The sequence below is a fragment of the Schistocerca nitens genome, chromosome 12 (assembly GCF_023898315.1).
Source record: "Schistocerca nitens isolate TAMUIC-IGC-003100 chromosome 12, iqSchNite1.1, whole genome shotgun sequence".
NCBI classification, from domain to species: Eukaryota; Metazoa; Arthropoda; class Insecta; order Orthoptera; family Acrididae; genus Schistocerca; species Schistocerca nitens.
The window spans coordinates 110,857,536-110,875,107 of record NC_064625.1 but is presented as its reverse complement, the minus strand read 5'-3'; the positions used below and the strand labels follow the sequence as shown (position 1 = coordinate 110,875,107).

The 17,572-nt window shown below is 39.1% G+C and overlaps 1 protein-coding gene across 3 annotated transcripts in view; it reads left to right on the top strand.

Annotated features, from left to right (window-relative positions):
• LOC126214858 (aminopeptidase Ey-like) overlaps window positions 1-17,572 on the top strand; it is a 282,069-nt gene that overhangs the window by 119,889 nt on the left and 144,608 nt on the right. For all 3 annotated transcript variants that reach the window (XM_049941494.1, XM_049941493.1, XM_049941495.1), the window contains exon 9: window positions 14,355-14,510. In XM_049941494.1, the coding sequence (XP_049797451.1) occupies window positions 14,355-14,510 (156 nt within the window). The remainder of the gene's footprint in view (window positions 1-14,354; window positions 14,511-17,572) is intronic.

Here is a 17,572-nt window from a genome sequence, read left to right as displayed (position 1 = left end):
AAATTCACCTGTGCTTCCCTGGAACATGTGAGAGTATTCTGAGGTACCATGGCTGCTGTGGATTTGTGAACATTGTTGCAAACCATGTGCTCCCTGACTCGCTTGATGTCTTCCCCAATGGCAACGGTGTGTTCAAGCAATGTCCTTGTTGCAGGCCCAGGTTCATGCTGCAGTGGTTCAAGGAGCACGATGGCAAATACATGTTGATGGGTTGGCCACCAAACTCAACTTATTTGAACCTGATGGAACATATCTCAGATGCTGTCAGGTTCCAGTATCATGCACACAAACCGCTGGCCTATAATTTATAGGAAGTTCATTGCATCTAGTGACAACCCTTCCCCCCCCCCCCCCCCCCTCCACCCCCACCCCAAGAAACCTACCAAGAACTTGTCAGACCCATTCTGTGCAAGATTGCTGTTCTATGGGATCCCAAAGGAGGACAGCACAGTACTAAGCAAGCAATCACTACTGTATCTCCCTCATCTAGCTGTGTTCTCTAAGCATATCAGAGTATGAAACCACTCTTATTGACTGTAATTTCATGTGCTATGGTTGAGAGAAATGACACAGATTTAGATTTTCCATGATATCCATAATTAATTTCCAATGACACAGAGGCGTTAAAAACATTAGGTGCCAGTGGGCATTGATGTATGTCAAAGGGGCAAGTTAAAAATTTCTGCTGGACCAGGACCTGAACCCAGGTCTCTTGTTTACTAGGCATATGCACTGACCACTATGCCATCCAGAGAGAGTTGTCACCCTGGCATGTCTCCCACCAAACTCAAACTCTCAGCTTTTACCACACTACATTAGTAGTGTGTGGTAAAAGTTGAAAATTGGAGTCAGATATGAGTGCACTATGGTAGCCCATGTGGTTTTAGTGACACTGCGCCCTGATGGAATAGTGGTCAGTGCATCTGCCTGGTACGCAGGAGATCTGCGTTTGAATCCTGGTTGGCCCAAATTTTCAACTTGCCTAATCGATATGAGTACAAAAATCATAGCTATAAAATATATTGCAAAAAAATACTCTTTATAGAAGTCTATAAACACTTATTACATTACTCAGAAATTTGTAATTTTAAATGAAATGGAAAACAAATAAGTGATGTGGTCTTCAGACATCTATGTAAGACGCATCTTCGGCTGCAGTTATTTGTGCCTTACTGTCAGTCAGTTGAACTGTGTACTTCAAAGAATGTAAATCTATAATGTATTTAACTCGTCATGTGAACATAAACATGTAGACAAATGTGCATTGTTATGCAGTTCAACATCTCTAACAAGCATCAGTGGAATGTTGCGTGTATTACACAAGGTGCTTTTTAACGTCATTGATTTTATTTTTAACAAAGTGTGAGTAATATGCTGCATACTATTCACTACAATGTCAGCATGGAGTGTGCGATACAGTCTTAATGGACCAGGATGTATAACAAAAAGTTTTTTAAAGGTACAAAATTGTAGAATTTAAGTTTCCTTACTTGTAATGGCAAATCATTACAGCTGAAAGCACCCTAACAAATATGTGTGAAAAGGCTGCATGCAAACTTTTCAAACTAGTGCTGGTGCCCAGGCAGATTGTGCAAATTAATTCCTTTTGTAAAAGATTTTAATTGGAGTGACATTAATGCTATGCTAATGGGACCATTTGTATATGCACCTTTTGAAGTCTGTGTGTAAAAACATTTACCCTGAATCAGATTTTATGTTCTAAAACAGCCACACTTAAATAAAATTAGAATTATATTAATACCTTTAGCTGCTAACGGGCGTTGATATATATCAACGGGGACAGGTGAAAATGTGTGCCCCGACCGGGACTCGAACCCGGGATCTCCTGCTTACATGGTAGACACACTGTCCATGTCCGAAAGCACAGACACCATATCCATATAAATATATACACTTAAATAACTCTTTTTTTCTCGGAGGTTTTGGAAGGGTGCCACTTCTATACTTTTAACTAGTGTGTATTGGTTTAAACTTAACACAGAGGTAGGTAAATGGATTTTGTCAAAATAAAATTATTTTTGTCCTATAACCTTTATCCATTGTTGAGATATGATATTTTAAAGTCAAGGTAAATGTAGCATATAAAATTCGATCTTACATGAATGGAATGCATGAGAAAAGTTTGAAATGAATCAGATAAATAAAAAAATGCATTCTTATGATAAAACTGAAAACTCAGTTTCAAAAATCTAGCTTCATTCAGATTTTATGTGAAAAAGGAAGTTTTTTTTAGCTTTTTTATACACGCCTCTTCTATGTTTCAAACTTGTCCAATCAGTTAAAATTGTGTAGGAAGGTAAACAAATGCATATAATTAATGGGAATCCTGTTCTTTTGTTAAAGCTTTATCCATAGCCACAATACAGTGGTCTAAAATTGGACATTGAAAGCATGTAAAATCCAGTTTTATGCAATTTTCGTCTGCTGATGCATTTTAAAGTGATACAGATGACAATAAAAACTATATTCTCATGTCAGTTATGAGGAGTATTTGCATAAATGTTTCATTGTTCAAATTTTACATGCCAAAAATCATGTGTTTGCACATGAAACTGTGTTTCGTAGAAATGTGTTGCCTTTTAAGTGCTGCATTTTGACATAGGTAATTAAAAAATGCTGGTTGTTATGGCTGATTGTCGTTTTGTTGTTTATTCATTAAAGATTTTATTCACCAATGGCTTAAAATTATCTAAAAAGCATATTTTCCTGTTCTGCAGTAATTAAAAGATCTATTTAGTATTTCTTCTACTTGGACAAATTTTGCCAGTTCCTCAGACAAATATTTGTCGGACGTTCTGGATTTAGATTTTTGTCTGGCTCCATGGCTCTCACAGACTGTTTCATGAAATACAGTTATCATAGCAAATATTATTCCTCTGTTTTTTTTTTTTTTTTTTTTACAATTACTGAAGTTTAAAAAAATTATATTCAATCATCACTCAGTCTCTGTAATTCATATATATTTTGCATCTTCAGACATGCAGAACAATGCATATATCAAACACGAATTAAGCCCAGTCCCCTATAAAATGATACACTGTTTGATTAAGCATTTAAAGCTTTATCAGTGACCATGCAGAAGATTAAACTAACCCAACAGTTGCTATAAAAATAATTCTCAGAAAAAGGTCATCTTATTTTTAACCAATAAGAAATGTTTTACTATATTTTCTTCGAAAACTCTACTATGTTGTTTAGTGGAAAATTTGTTTTTGATCAAAACAAGCTTAAGTTCGACAATTTTCTTATGAGATTGAAAAGTTAGTAGTATTTTGTCATGCATACATTGTTTTGCAGTTATTCCACTTATTTCAGCCAATAATACACATAATTGTGAATTGGTTGTTGCAACATTTCTCACCAAAATTATTCATGTGGTTGCCTAATATCCAATTTTTTATTATTGCATATATTAAATAAACAATGAGAAGACTTTTAAGATAAGAGATTACAACAAGATATATGCTTTTCAACAGTTTATTATCTGTAGTGCAAATTGTTCAGCTTGCGATATACTTTACTTTTAAATAAGTTTATGTATATAATATGGTCATTTCATAAGTTTATCTACATAATATGATGAACTACTTACATACATTACCATCATCATCATCATAAACTTTGCACAGCATTTACTATTTCTTTCAATATTTTATTCATGTTTGCTTTATTGTGTGCACAGTATTAAGTATTTACAGTTATTTTTCATATAGTTACCCTATACAGCCTCATGTGGATATGAATAAAATGTATTTAACTATGAAATAAAAAAACATAAAAGACAAAAACTAAACACAATTTAAAAATATAAAACAAATCATAAAAAATGAAAACCATCAATTAAAAAAAACTCCCGCAGTCATGTCACCTTGTCTTGGTGGTGAGGCTTCTGTGTTCTGAGAACACAGTAACCTGTGTGAGACAGGTTCAACCATACCAGGCAGGTAGCCATAGACGAGTAAGAAAATTGATGCCTGACTTACATTACTCATTACTTACATTACTCATTACTTACATTACTCATTACCTTAGCCAGCTTCATCCTGACCCACAACTTCTTCACTTTTGAAGGCCAGACATACCAACAATTAAAGGGAACAGCCATGGGTACCAGGATGGCCCCTTCGTACGCCAACCTATTCATGGGTCGCTTAGAGGAAGCCTTCTTGGTTACCCAGGCCTGCCAACCCAAAGTTTGGTACAGATTTATTGATGACATCTTCATGATCTGGACTCACAGTGAAGAAGAACTCCAGAATTTCCTCTCCAACCTCAACTCCTTTGGTTCCATCAGATTCACCTGGTCCTACTCCAAATCCCATGCCACTTTCCTTGATGTTGACCTCCACCTGTCCAATGGCCAGCTTCACACGTCCGTCCACATCAAACCCACCAACAAGCAACAGTACCTCCATTACGACAGCTGCCACCCATTCCACATCAAATGGTCCCTTCCCTACAGCCTAGGTCTTTGTGGCAAACGAATCTGCTCCAGTCCGGAATCCCTGAAGCATTACACCAACAACCTGACAAGAGCTTTTGCATCCCGCAACTACCCTCCTGACCTGGTAGAGAAACAAATAACCAGAGCCACTTCCTCATCCTCTCAAACCCAGAACCTCCCACAGAAGAACCACAAAAGTGCCCCACTTGTGACAGGATACTTTCCGGGACTGGATCAGATTCTGAATGTGGCTCTCCAGCAGGGATACGAATTCCTCAAATCCTGCCCTGAAATGAGGTCCATCCTTCATGAAATCCTCCCCACTCCACCAAGAGTGTCTTTCCACCGTCCACCTAACCTTCGTAACCTCTTAGTTCATCCCTATGAAATCCCCAAACCACCTTCCCTACCCTCTGGCTCCTACCCTTGTAACTGCCCCCGGTGTAAAACCTGTCCCATGCACCCTCCCACCACCACCTACTCCAGTCCTGTAACCCGGAAGGTGTACACAATCAAAGACAGAGCCACGTGTGAAAGCACCCACGTGATCTACCAACTGACCTGCCTACACTGTGACGCATTCTATGTGGGAATGACCAGCAACAAACTGTCCATTCGCATGAATGGACACAGGCAGACAGTGTTTGTTGGTAATGAGGATCACCCTGTGGCTAAACATGCCTCGGTGCACGGCCAGCACATCTTGGCACAGTGTTACACCGTCAGGGTTATCTGGATACTTCCCACTAACACCAACCTATCCGAACTCCGGAGATGGGAACTTGCTCTTCAATATATCCTCTCTTCCCGTTATCCACCAGGCCTCAATCTCCGCTAATTTCAAGTTGCCGCCACTCACATGTTTGGTCCCTTTCATCCCTAACCCAACCAACCAACCAGCCACTCACACCTCACCTGTCATTCAACAACATCCTTGCCTCTGCACTTCTGCCTCGACTGACTTCTCTGCCCAAACTCTTTGTCTTTAAATATGTCTGCTTGTGTCTGTATATGTGTGGATGGATATGTGTGTGTGTGCGAGTGTATACCCGTCCTTTTTTCCCCCTAAGGTAAGTCTTTCCGCTCCCGGGATTGGAATGACTCCTTACCCTCTTCCCTAAAACCCATATCCTTTCGTCTTTCCCTCCCCTTCCCTCTTTCCTGATGAGGCAACAGTTTGTTGCGAAAGCTTGAATTTTGTGTGTGTGTTTGTGTTTGTTTGTGTGTCTATCGACCTGCCAGCGCTTTCGTTCGGTAAGTCACATCATCTTTGTTTTTAGATATATTTTTCCCATGTGGAATGTTTCCCTCTATTATATTTATATATATACACACACACAGAGTGTATACCAGAACACTCGTCAGCCAAGTCAACAGAATTGTACATTGGTTGCCAAGATATGGTGGCCTGATGTCACAGTTATGGTAGAGTAAAAGTTGGGAACTAGATTGAAAAGTGTTCCTATAATAGCACAAAAAGGTGAATATGGTTTGGACAGAGTTAGGAATGTAAAAGAAGGAAACTGTCTGTTTAACTTACGTCATCTTTAAGTAGATTTAAATCAAAACATCTTGACATACTCCCATTTTATTACGAGTTATCGCTACTTCCCCAGTGCAGTGAGCTCTCTCAGCTGCAAGATGTTGGCACACCTGCATCTAGCAATTTATAGGCTACAGTCCCTTATAATATCATATGCCTGAAGAGCATACATGTAAAAGTTTTCGTCTGGGGGATAAAATTTCTGGGCACGGATTTGTTCCTGGTGGGCAGGAAGGAGATGCCAAAACAGTATACTGATTTCTTAGTAGGGGGGGGGGAGGGGGGGGATTTTTCTCCAAGGGGATCATTTCTACCCCAAACCCACCTCTTGTGAATGTATGGTGATAGGTGTTAGAACAAAAAGAAGCAAATCTATGTGCTTCTAGAGAGTGGGACACATCTACAATAGGAAGTATCTGAAAGAGGGGAGGGGGGGAGGGGAGGGGGTTGCATGGATAATAGATAACAGAAAGTATATCTCAGAGTGGAGATGTGTGCATGTTAAACCTTAGTGACACACTGTACTATATTGTTCCCAATATACATAAATGATTTGGCTGACAGGGTGGTCAGCAATCTGTGGTTGTCTGCTGTGGATGCCATAGCATATGGTAAGGTGTCAGAGTTGAGTGACAGTAAGAAGATGCAAGGTGACAAAATTTCCACTTGGTGTGATCGATGGCAGCAAGAATTAAAAGTGGAAAAATGGAAGTCAATGCAGATGAGTAGGAGGAACAGACCTGTAATGTTAGGGTACAGTATTATTAGTGTCCTGCTGACACAGTCAAGTAATTTAAATATTTAGATGTAACATTGCAAAGTGATATGAAGTGGAATGAGTATGTGAGATCTGTGGTAGGGAAGGTGAATGATCAGCTTCAGTTTATTGGGAGAATTTTAGGAAAGAGAGGTTCACCTGTAGAGGAGACAGCATATAGGATGCTGGTGTGTCTATTCTTGAGTACTGTTTGAGTGTTTGGGATCTGTACCAGGTCGGATTTAAGGAAGACATTCAAACAATCCAGAAACAGCCTGTTAGATTTGTTACTGATAGGTTCAAACAACACACAAGTGTTACGGAGGTGCTTCAGGAACTCAAATTGGAAGGACGACATTCTTTTCAAGAAACACTATTGAGAAAATTTAGAGAACCAGAATTTGAAGCCAACTGCCAAATTATTCTATTGCTGCCAACATAAATTACATGTAAGGACCAACAAGATAAGATTCAAGAAATCAGGGCTCATATGGAGGCATATAGACAGTAGTTTTTCACTCGCTCTATTTGTGAGTGGAACAGGAAATGACGAGTAGCGGTATGGGTACCCTCTGCCACACGCTGTATGGTGCTTGTGGGGTATCTACATAAATGTAAATGTAAATTATTCTGGAAAAAAGTTAACATTGTCAGATTCATTCAGTCTAAAACAACAGATACCAGGCTGTATGTTGATCCAATAGCACTAGAGATCCAAGTTTCTTTTACAAAGAAAACTTGAACCATGTCATACTGCTGCTGCTGCTGCTGCTACTTCTACCACTTCTAGCACTACTACCAGCCTGCACTTCGGACACCTTGCTTGATGGTTCAGTAGTCTCATGAAAGTAGAAAATATTAACATATCAACAGACGGAAATGAGTGAAATAAAGCACATATGAGTCCAACAGATCTTCCTTTGGTGATAAACAATCCAGTTTGTTTTGCAGCCATGAGGTATTATTATATGAACATCTTTCCTAGTAAGAAAAAAAAATATATATATATATATATATATATATATATATATATATATATATATATATATATATATATATATATATCAGCCTAGCTTAAGTTATATAATTTCATACGACTTATTTCAGTTCAGATAAACACATGTCAAATGAGTTGAATGAAATTATCTGATCTGAGCTGGGTTGGCGGTATTCTGGTTGACGATTTGTATTAAAATCTACTGGCACTGTGTAAAGGTAACACTGAAAATTATTTTGAAAATGTAATATCAAAAATGTGAAAAGCTATCAAAACTATTCCAGGAATTGAAAACATGGTTGCTTCAAAACTGAATTTTTGCTTCCAAATATCACTAATCAACTTAAATGACACCATGCAAAATTATCATTTCATTTTAATGCAGATAATATTTTTGGTTATAGTTCTAATATTTCACCATTGATCTAATTTGATCATGATGTTTAGAGCAATCATTAAAATTCTTGAGTTATGCTTTTATTACTCATAACAGTTAATTTTGAAAATTAAAACTGTTCACTAAATCTCAAGAACTGCACTTAACAAAGTTTGCTGCATTTATCTGTGATGTCAGGTTCACTCATTGTTGTAATAGTTATCATAATTTTAGTGGTGGCCTGGCATTTTCATCTTTCTCAGTGCCACCAGTGAAATTTTGTGGCTAATACTCCTTGGCATTGAATGTTTTTCTTCATGTAACTTTATTTATAATGAACTAAATCTCTTTTAGCACTGCCACTGCACACTATTGCCATTCACAGACTCTGTGGACTACTGACTATTACATCCTCTCACTTGAAGACAAAATCTGTTGGTGCCCTAGCTAGTGCAGCTCTCTCATGATTAACAAAATGATTCCAAATAAATACTTTATTTTGTGTGATATGTTATATTTATATACCATTTAAAGCTTTAATAGGGCAAGTGAAAATGAATCATTGAAAAGCAGACAAGAAGTAATTAAAATTACAATTCTGCACAGACAATAAAAAACTGAAAGAGTTCCACACACCAGTAACAGGTGGCATTGGTTCTTACTTCTATAACACTCTAGCGTATATACTGAGATGTTTCAAAGTAAATTACATAAGTTTAGAAAGAAGAGGACAGAAATTTATGTATCAATCCCTTGAATTTAATGTATAATTGGAAGTTGATATGCATGCTGTTACATATTAGTGACTACACTTTCTGAAGTATGCCATATGTAAGTTCTCTCAGTGGCAGCGATTGAGCAATAGTACGTATGCAAAGCAAAATACAATGTTAGAGCTACTGGCCGTGTGTTTTTGACTGCACCATTTTTGAAATGGTTTTGTAAAAACCTCCAGTACAACTGGAGATCTTGGTGAATTTGTTAGTTGAGATATTGATAAAAGGAAATCCATTTTAGACAGAAAGAACCGCATTGTCCAGTGACAACAGAAGTGACTTTTTTACAATATGAATGCTGCTGTTGTGGTATTAAGAATAAAGATTGGTTTGCTGCAGCTCTCCACAAAAGTCCATCCTATGCAATCCTCTTCATCTCTGAAAAACTACTGCAACCTACACCCATTTGAACTGGTTGCTGTATTTGAGTCTTGGTCACAGTGTACAGTTTTTACCCCCCACTTCTCTCCATTACCCAAAATGTAGGGACAGGAAAAAATAATTTTATATTATGCAAATTTTGTATTATTTTTTACCAGATTTGGTTTGACTTTTTTGATGAATTCAGAATTATTTTTTGCCAAATTTGGATGTATTTTAGTGCTATTTCGTGCCGAATTCACTGCTGTTTAGCTACCAGTTTACTGTTTTTGCTAATTTTACTGTTTTTTTGCCAACTTAGATTTTATCTTTTTGTGTTTTTGTGCTTTTTCCAGTTTTTATAGTATTTTTTCCAACTTTGGTGGTATTTTTCCAGTTTTGTGGTTTATTTTTTCAATTCTGTAGCTATTTTAAGCTAATTGCAGTGTTATTTTGTGCCAACTGCAGTGTTACTTTTTAGCCAATTTCTGTTATTTTTTGCCAATTTTGGTGCTGTTTTTGATGTCACATCACAGTGCATAACATGGAAAATGAACTATCATTTTAAGATTATGCATGAATGTCAGCTTTGAGGCAAAAAGAAGGCAAAATACAATTTCAGCCTTCAATAACTATCAGTTAGGAATACTTGTCCTCTGCTTAAGAACATTTATTTGTACAGGAAAATGACAGATTTCATGATGATTCATAAAAAAGGCGATTTCATGTTATTTCACTAAAATCTGCTGATTTTGCGCCATTTTTTGCACTTTCTTTGCATTATTATTTTCACAAAATTTTCCTGTCCCTACAAACTGGTGATCCCTTGATGCCTCAGGATGTGTCCTGTCATTTCACGCTATGTTATAAATTTATATTCTCCCCAATTCATTTCAGTACCTGCTCATTATCTACTCAGTTGTACAACTAACATTCAACATTCTTCTGTAGCACCACATTTAAAAAGCTGCTGTCTATTGTACGTGTTTCACTTCAATGCAAGGCTACACTTCTGACAAATACCTTCAGGAAAGAATTCCTAACATTTAAATTTGATGTTAACAAATTTCTTTTTTTTTCAGAACTGTTTTTCTTATTACCAATTTGCCATGTACATCTTCTCTTCTTTGGACATTATTAGTTGTTTTGCTGCCCATACAGCAATACTCATCTGCAACATGCAGTATCTCATTTCCTAGTCTAATCTCATTTCCTAGTCTAATTCCCTTGCCATACTCTGATTTTATTTGAACAATGGAAAAAGGATAGTTGCTACTCACCTTATAGCAGAGATGCCGAGTAGCAGATAAGCACAACAGAACACTGTCACACAAAGCTTTCGGCCAAACAGGCACCCAAAGAGCTGTGTGTGTGTGTGTGTGTGTGTGTGTGTGTGTGAGAGAGAGAGAGAGAGAGAGAGAGAGAGAGAGAGAGAGAGATTTCATAGTTTATCTGATAACATTCAATTACGTATGTCTCGTTGATGTTCATCTGATAACTTCTTTTCATGTCTGATAGAATTACAATGTCATCACTAAACCTTTTATTTCTCCTCTTTGAACTTTATTCCCCTTCCAAATTTCTCCTTCCTTTCCAAATTTCTCCTTCCTTTCCAAATTTCTCCTTCATTATCTCCACAGCTCATGTACATAATGAACAACATGACTGGATAGGCTTTGACCTGGCCTCTCTCAATTGTCAACTTCTGTAACTGCAGTTTGACTTCTGACCAAGTTAAGAATAACCTTTTGCTGCCTATATTTTAACCTGCTACCTACAGAATTTCATCTCAAAAACTTTCTCTAAATCTATGAATGCTGTAAACATAGCTTTGCTTTCTCCAATCTACCTTCTAAGAAAAGTTGTAGAGCCACTATTTCCCTTGCACGTTCCTACACTTCTCCAGAACCCTAAGAGGAAGATACAAAAACAATACAACAGCAGTATAACATGGCACTGGGTTCCAGGAATGACTATTTCCTTGTCCTATTCAATAATTGTTTTCACCTGAATGAGTGAACCTGTCAATTTCTGTAAAGGAACCAATATGTAACGTGTCTTACATTTTTTTTTGGGAAGGATTGACACCCAACCAGAGTGCTCATCTTGCCCAAAAGTAATTATAATTTTTTATCATTGTAACAGATGTTCTTCCTCAAGATTTTAATTAAAGTACAGATAGGACTCTGATGGTACACAGACCTATCACTTGTACTCAGGTGATTTATGTGGAAAGGCTTCCAATGTTATTATGGCAATTAACAGGCTTTGAATGAGGAATGTAGTTGGAGCTAGATGCATGAGACAATCCAGTATGTAAATCATTAGGTAATTTAATATTCTGTGTCCACAGTGTCAAGTGTGTACTGAGAATACTAAATTTCAGGCATTACCTCTCACGACAGACTATGCAGTGGTCGACCGTCGTCACTTAACAGCTGAGAGCAGTGGTATTTGCAAAGAGTTGTCAGTGCTAAAAGACAAGCAACACTGCATGAAATAACTGCAGAAATCAATGTGGTATGGATGACAAACATATCCGTCAATACAGTATGGCAAAATTGGCATTAAGTAGCTGTAGCAGCAGATGTCTGACATAAGTAAATTTGTTAACAGCATGACATTGCCTGCAGTGAATCTCCTGGGCTCGTGACCATATCAGTTGAACTCTAGATGATTGGAAAACCATGGACTGGTCAGACAAGACCAGATCTCAGTTGGTAAGAGCTGATAGAAGAGTTTGGGTGTGGAACAGACCTCACAAAGCCACGTATCAGAGTTGTCAACAAGGAACTGTGTAAGCTGGTTGTGACTCCATAATGGTGTGGTCTGTGTTTATATGGAATGGACTGCATCCTCAGGTCCAACTGAATATATCAATGACTGGAGATGGATATGTTTGGCTACCTGGAGACCATTTGCAGCCAGTCGTGGACTTCATGTTCCTCAACAAGTGAATTTTTATGGTTGACAATTTGCCATCCATGTCACCGGGATACAATTGTCTGCGATTAGCTGAGGACATTCTGGACAGTTAGAGTGAATTATTTGGCCACTCAGATTACTCGACATGAATCCCATCAAACCTTTATGGGATATAATCAAGAGGTCGGTTTACGCACAAAATCCTCCAGCAGTGACACTTATGCAGTTAGGGACAGCTTGGCTCAGTATTTTTCAGGGGATTTCCAACAATATGGAGAGTGCGTGCCATGTCGTGTTGCTGCACTATGCTGGGCAAAAGTAGCACTTCTAATGTTCTGAAAACTTAAAGTGGGAGTGTGGATCTGGGTTATATCGGCTTATTCCCCCAAACCACCATCCACTTCTTTACGCGGTGACTTACTTGGAATTTGCAGCTACTCTTCTTTACTGAATAGCCAGGTGCTGGAAACCCTCTTGACTTCTTCCCTGTCAAATAATGCTAGGTACAGGAATTTTTAGGCTCTTTCTACTTATGAAATAAGTAGATATACAAACTTTACTTTTCGTCAACTAACTATGTATTTGACTTCCATACACAATAAAAATGTCACTTTCCACATGAATATGTAACTTCCTCCAAGTCTCTTGTACAGTTGGACATTAGAAACAAATTGAGTTACAGTTAAAAGAAAGTTGGCTTGGAAGCCATGACCTTTCTTAACATGAATCATAAAATGAGTCTTGCCTCTAACAAGGTTGAATCAATAGTCTACAAGAGTACTTTTTCAACTGTTCTTGTTTTAATACCAATAGTCAGTGGCACAATAAGTGCAGAGCTGCATATAAACTCCATGGTTCTTCCTTACACACTCGCTAAAACATCGATGGATTTCCTGGCAGGTATTTGTCGGTGCTGTCTGACCACCACGTCTACTTTCTTCCCGTGACTGATTTTAAACCTGCACCCACAAACATGTGACCACACTCATATCCAGGATATCATGTATTCAAGATGGTAGAAGGCTGAGTGGTTCTAGAATTTACACAGAAGTTCTCGAATCACTACAGTCTGACACAATATTAGGAGATATCCTATGACTGTTGTCACCTCAGTGTGCTAAACAAGTTGTGAATTTACCAGTATGTAGGTAGCTAATAGTGTTCTGTGCTGCCTATCTTTAACCTAGATTTCACCTCTCAGTGTTTTGAAGATCACCAGAAATGGCACGTGGTTTGGATTAAAACTATTAATCATCTTTCCTTTTGATCACACCTCCTACTTTAGGTCATTTCACATTCCTAAGACTCTGCTTCATGATTGGAATTACGAAACACAAAGTGTAAATAAATGAATAAACAGTATCATCTGTATCACTTCCAAGACCTGCATTTTGCTTATCAGTGACTCTCCTTTAAGTCAGAGCTTTCTGTGGTTCACAGACTGCAGAGTACTGTTGCCCACATGCTAATTTCAGACATTTTGATTATATGATACACTGTGTGCCCAGATGGGATGGTGATGATTTTGAATTGTTCTTGTGTGCGAGTGTGTGGTGCTTCTTCAATATGGATATATTATCAGTCTGATACATGTTATGTTGGCAGTTAAGTAGTTTGCACATTTCAGCCATCAAACCTGATGCTTGCTTTGCATGTTAATATTTTGCTTTCCTCTATAGTTTAATTGATGCTTAATCAGCTCTTTGCATGGACACCAACACAAATCTCATTGTCAGTATACCTTAGTGGTGACATCTGCCGAACAAGAATGAACCTGAATCTTCTTGGCAGATTAAACCATGTGCTGGTCTGGAAATCCAACCTGGGAGCTTTGCCTTTCTCAGGCAAGTGCTTACCTGATTGAGCTATCTGAGTACGGCACACGATCCACCCTCACAGCTTTATTGCCACCAGTACCTCACATCCTACCATCCAAATTCTGATTTGTTCAAGAATGAAGTTGTTTGTGAGAGCAGTTTACAGACACAATCTGTCCTTTATCAGACATTGATCAATTGAAACTTTCATTTCTCTTTCACTCTCACATTAAATTGGCCTAATTTCATAGATGATTCAGTGCACTTTATATTTTCATGTATTAAGTTTTCATCATAGATTTCTAAATGAGAAAATGAGTTTGTACTTCATGTTGCAGAGACCGAGCGAAATATGTACTCACTATAGCTCCAGTAGTATTAAAATTCTATGAAGACTACTTTCAAACACCATATCCTCTGCCAAAGCTGGACTTCACTGCTGTTCCTGACTTCTCATATGGTGGCATGGAAAATTGGGGTGCTGTTAACTACTGGTAAGTTCTTTGTAGCAAAACATGTATCAGGTCAGTGGCAGTGGATTGATTCCAGAAAAAAATCTCATATCTTTTTTACAGAAACATGTAAATTTAGGCTGCTTGCTGCTTTTTTCTTTGAACGTTGTGCAAATGATCTTATAATGCTTCACCACCATGACTGGCATAGCATCTAAAATAATTGCTGCCTTTCTAAACTATCTCTTATTATTGAAAATACACAGAGGTGATAAGTCACGGGATAGTGATATGTACACATATAGATCGTGGCAGTATCACGTACACAAGATATAAAATTGCAGAGCTGTCATTTGCATTTAGATGATTCTTGTGAAACAGTTTCCAGTGTGATTATGACCACACGATGGTAATTAACAGACTTTGAATGTGGAATGGTAGTTGGATCTATATGCATGGGAGATTCCATTTCAAAAGTAATTAGGGTATTCAGTGTTCCAAGATTCACAGGCAAGGGTGTGCCATCAATACCAAATTTCAGACATCACCAAGGACAATGCAGTGGCCGATGCCCTTCGCTTAATGACCAAGAGCAGTGGAATTTGTGTAGAGTTGTCAGTGCTAACAGACAAGCAACACCGTGTGAAATAACCTCAGAAATCAATGTGAGATTTACGACGAACATATCCATTAGGACAGTGCGGTCAAATTTGACATTAATGGGCTACGGTAGCAGATGTCCGACACGAGTGCATCTACCAACAGCATGACATTGCCTGCAGCACCTCTCCTGGGCTGGTGACCATATCAGTTGGACTTCAGATGACTGGAAAACTGTAAAAACCGTGGCCAGGTCAGATGTGTCGCAATTTTAGTTGGTAAAAGCTGATGGTAGGGTTCGAGTGTGGTACAGACCCTTCAAAGCCATGGACCCAGGTTGTTAACTACTCTGTGCAAGCTGGTGGTGGCTCCATAATGATGTGGTCCATATTTACATGCAGTGGACTGGTTCCTCTGGTCCAACTGAACCAATCATTGGCTTGAAAATGATTATGTTTGGCTATGTGGAGACCATTTGCAGCCATTCATGGACTTTGTTCCCAAATAACAATGGAATGTGTATGGATGACAATGCACCATGTCACTGGGCCACTACTGTTCACTATTTGTCTGAAGAACATTCTGAACAATTCAAGTAAATGATTTGGCCTCCCGGATCACCTGACGTGGGACGTTATTGAGAGGTCAGTTCCTGCACAAAATCCTGCACTGGCAATGCCTTCGCAATTATGGTCAGTTATTGCAGCATAATGGCTTACTGTTTCTGCAGGGGACTTCCAACGACTTGTGGAGTTCATGCCACATTGAGGTACAGCACAAGGCCAGGCAGAAGGTTGTCTGACACAATATTATGAGGTATCCCATGACTTTTCTCACCTTAGTGAATAATGTAACTGGATAGATAAAAATTCTACTCATGAAGCAGCAGCAGCAGCAGCAGCAGCAGGAGAACACATGTATAAAGGTATTTAAATTTGCAAGCTATTGGAGTCAGTGGCTCCCTCTTCTGGTAGAAGGGCTGGGGAGAGTTTGGAAAAGTTGCCCGGAACCCTGGGTTGGGGGAGACCTACTGGATGGGATGAGAAAGAAAGACTGACTGCTCACTGTGCCAGTCCACTAGTGAAAATGAAAAGTCTCCACTGTTACTCACATATGAGGTCCTATCCAAAATTTTTGGGACTGGTGCTGCCATCTGTTGAAAACCTTACCTTTGGACTAATGGTCACCATCATCCTTGACGTAGTTCCCATCTGCATGTTCACACAGATCCCAGTGCTTCTGCCACTGGTCAAACGTTTTCTGGAAGTCCTGTTCTTTCAGGGTGTTTATCACTGCCAGCAGTGCTTCTTGAATCTCCTCTAGAGTGTCAAACTAACGGCCTTTCAACTTGAGTTTGTTTTGGGAATAGTGCAAAGATGCAAGGTGCCAAATCTGGTGAGTGCGGTGGGTGCACTACAACTGCCATGTTGTTTCTTGCCAAAAAGGTCCTGGTGGGCAAGGACGTGTGACAGAGCATGTTGTCGTGATGCAACAGCCAGTTCCCTTGACGCCAAAGTTCAGGCCGTCTTTGCCACACGTTTTCACAGAGCCCTTGCAAAACATCACAGTAGTACGCAGAATTCACTGTTTGGTTGGGTGGGACGAATTCTTTGTGCACAGTTCCCTTGGTATCAAAGAAAATGATGAAACTTCCTGGCAGATTAAAACTGTGTGCCCGACCGAGACTCGAACTCGGAGTTAGTCTCGGTCGGGCACACAGTTTTAATCTGCCAGGAAGTTTCATATCAGCGCACACTCCGCTGCAGAGTGAAAATCTCATTCTGGAAAGAAAATGATGATCATGCTCTTCATTTTGCTCTTCAACTGTCTCACTTTTTTGGGTCTTGCAGAGCCCGGGCTCTTCCACTGGGACGATTGTTGCTCTCCTGTCCTGTCCCCCAAACACTTGTTGAATCATTGCAAGGGTCTCCATAGCCATTTTCCTGAGATTTGCACAGAATTTGATACACATGCACTGTTCTGTTCCCGGATCCATCGTAAAATCGCCACACACCAAACCCAGGGTATTACGGTGGACACGCAACACGTCCTCCCAGCTGAATGCCACTCCGCACACTGACTCATCAGATATGCAGCTCTCGCCACCTAGCGGTGCAAAGATCTACTACTCCTACTTTCCAGATGGCAGCACCAGTCCCGAAAATTTTAGATTTCACCTCGTATATTGCTATCCCAGTTGAATTTCTACTTTCAATCTTCTGTCATCAGATTGAAGTGCATCATTGTTTTTGTCTCTGTCTCCAAACTGCCCCACTCCTGACACCAAGATGGAGTGGTGCAACAAGATGTTACTCATCAGGTACCAAAATCTAGCAGGTCAGGGGTGCAATGACCCTGTGGAGGGGTCGAAGGGTTGTCCTTCTGGTGCTCAGAATGTGATGGTTCTCCCACCTGCACATTGTGGGTTCGTAGATGGCTCGGGAGACAGGAGTGATGTTGTGTGCACCTGTAGAGAAACAAATGGTGACTATAAACAGTTCTTT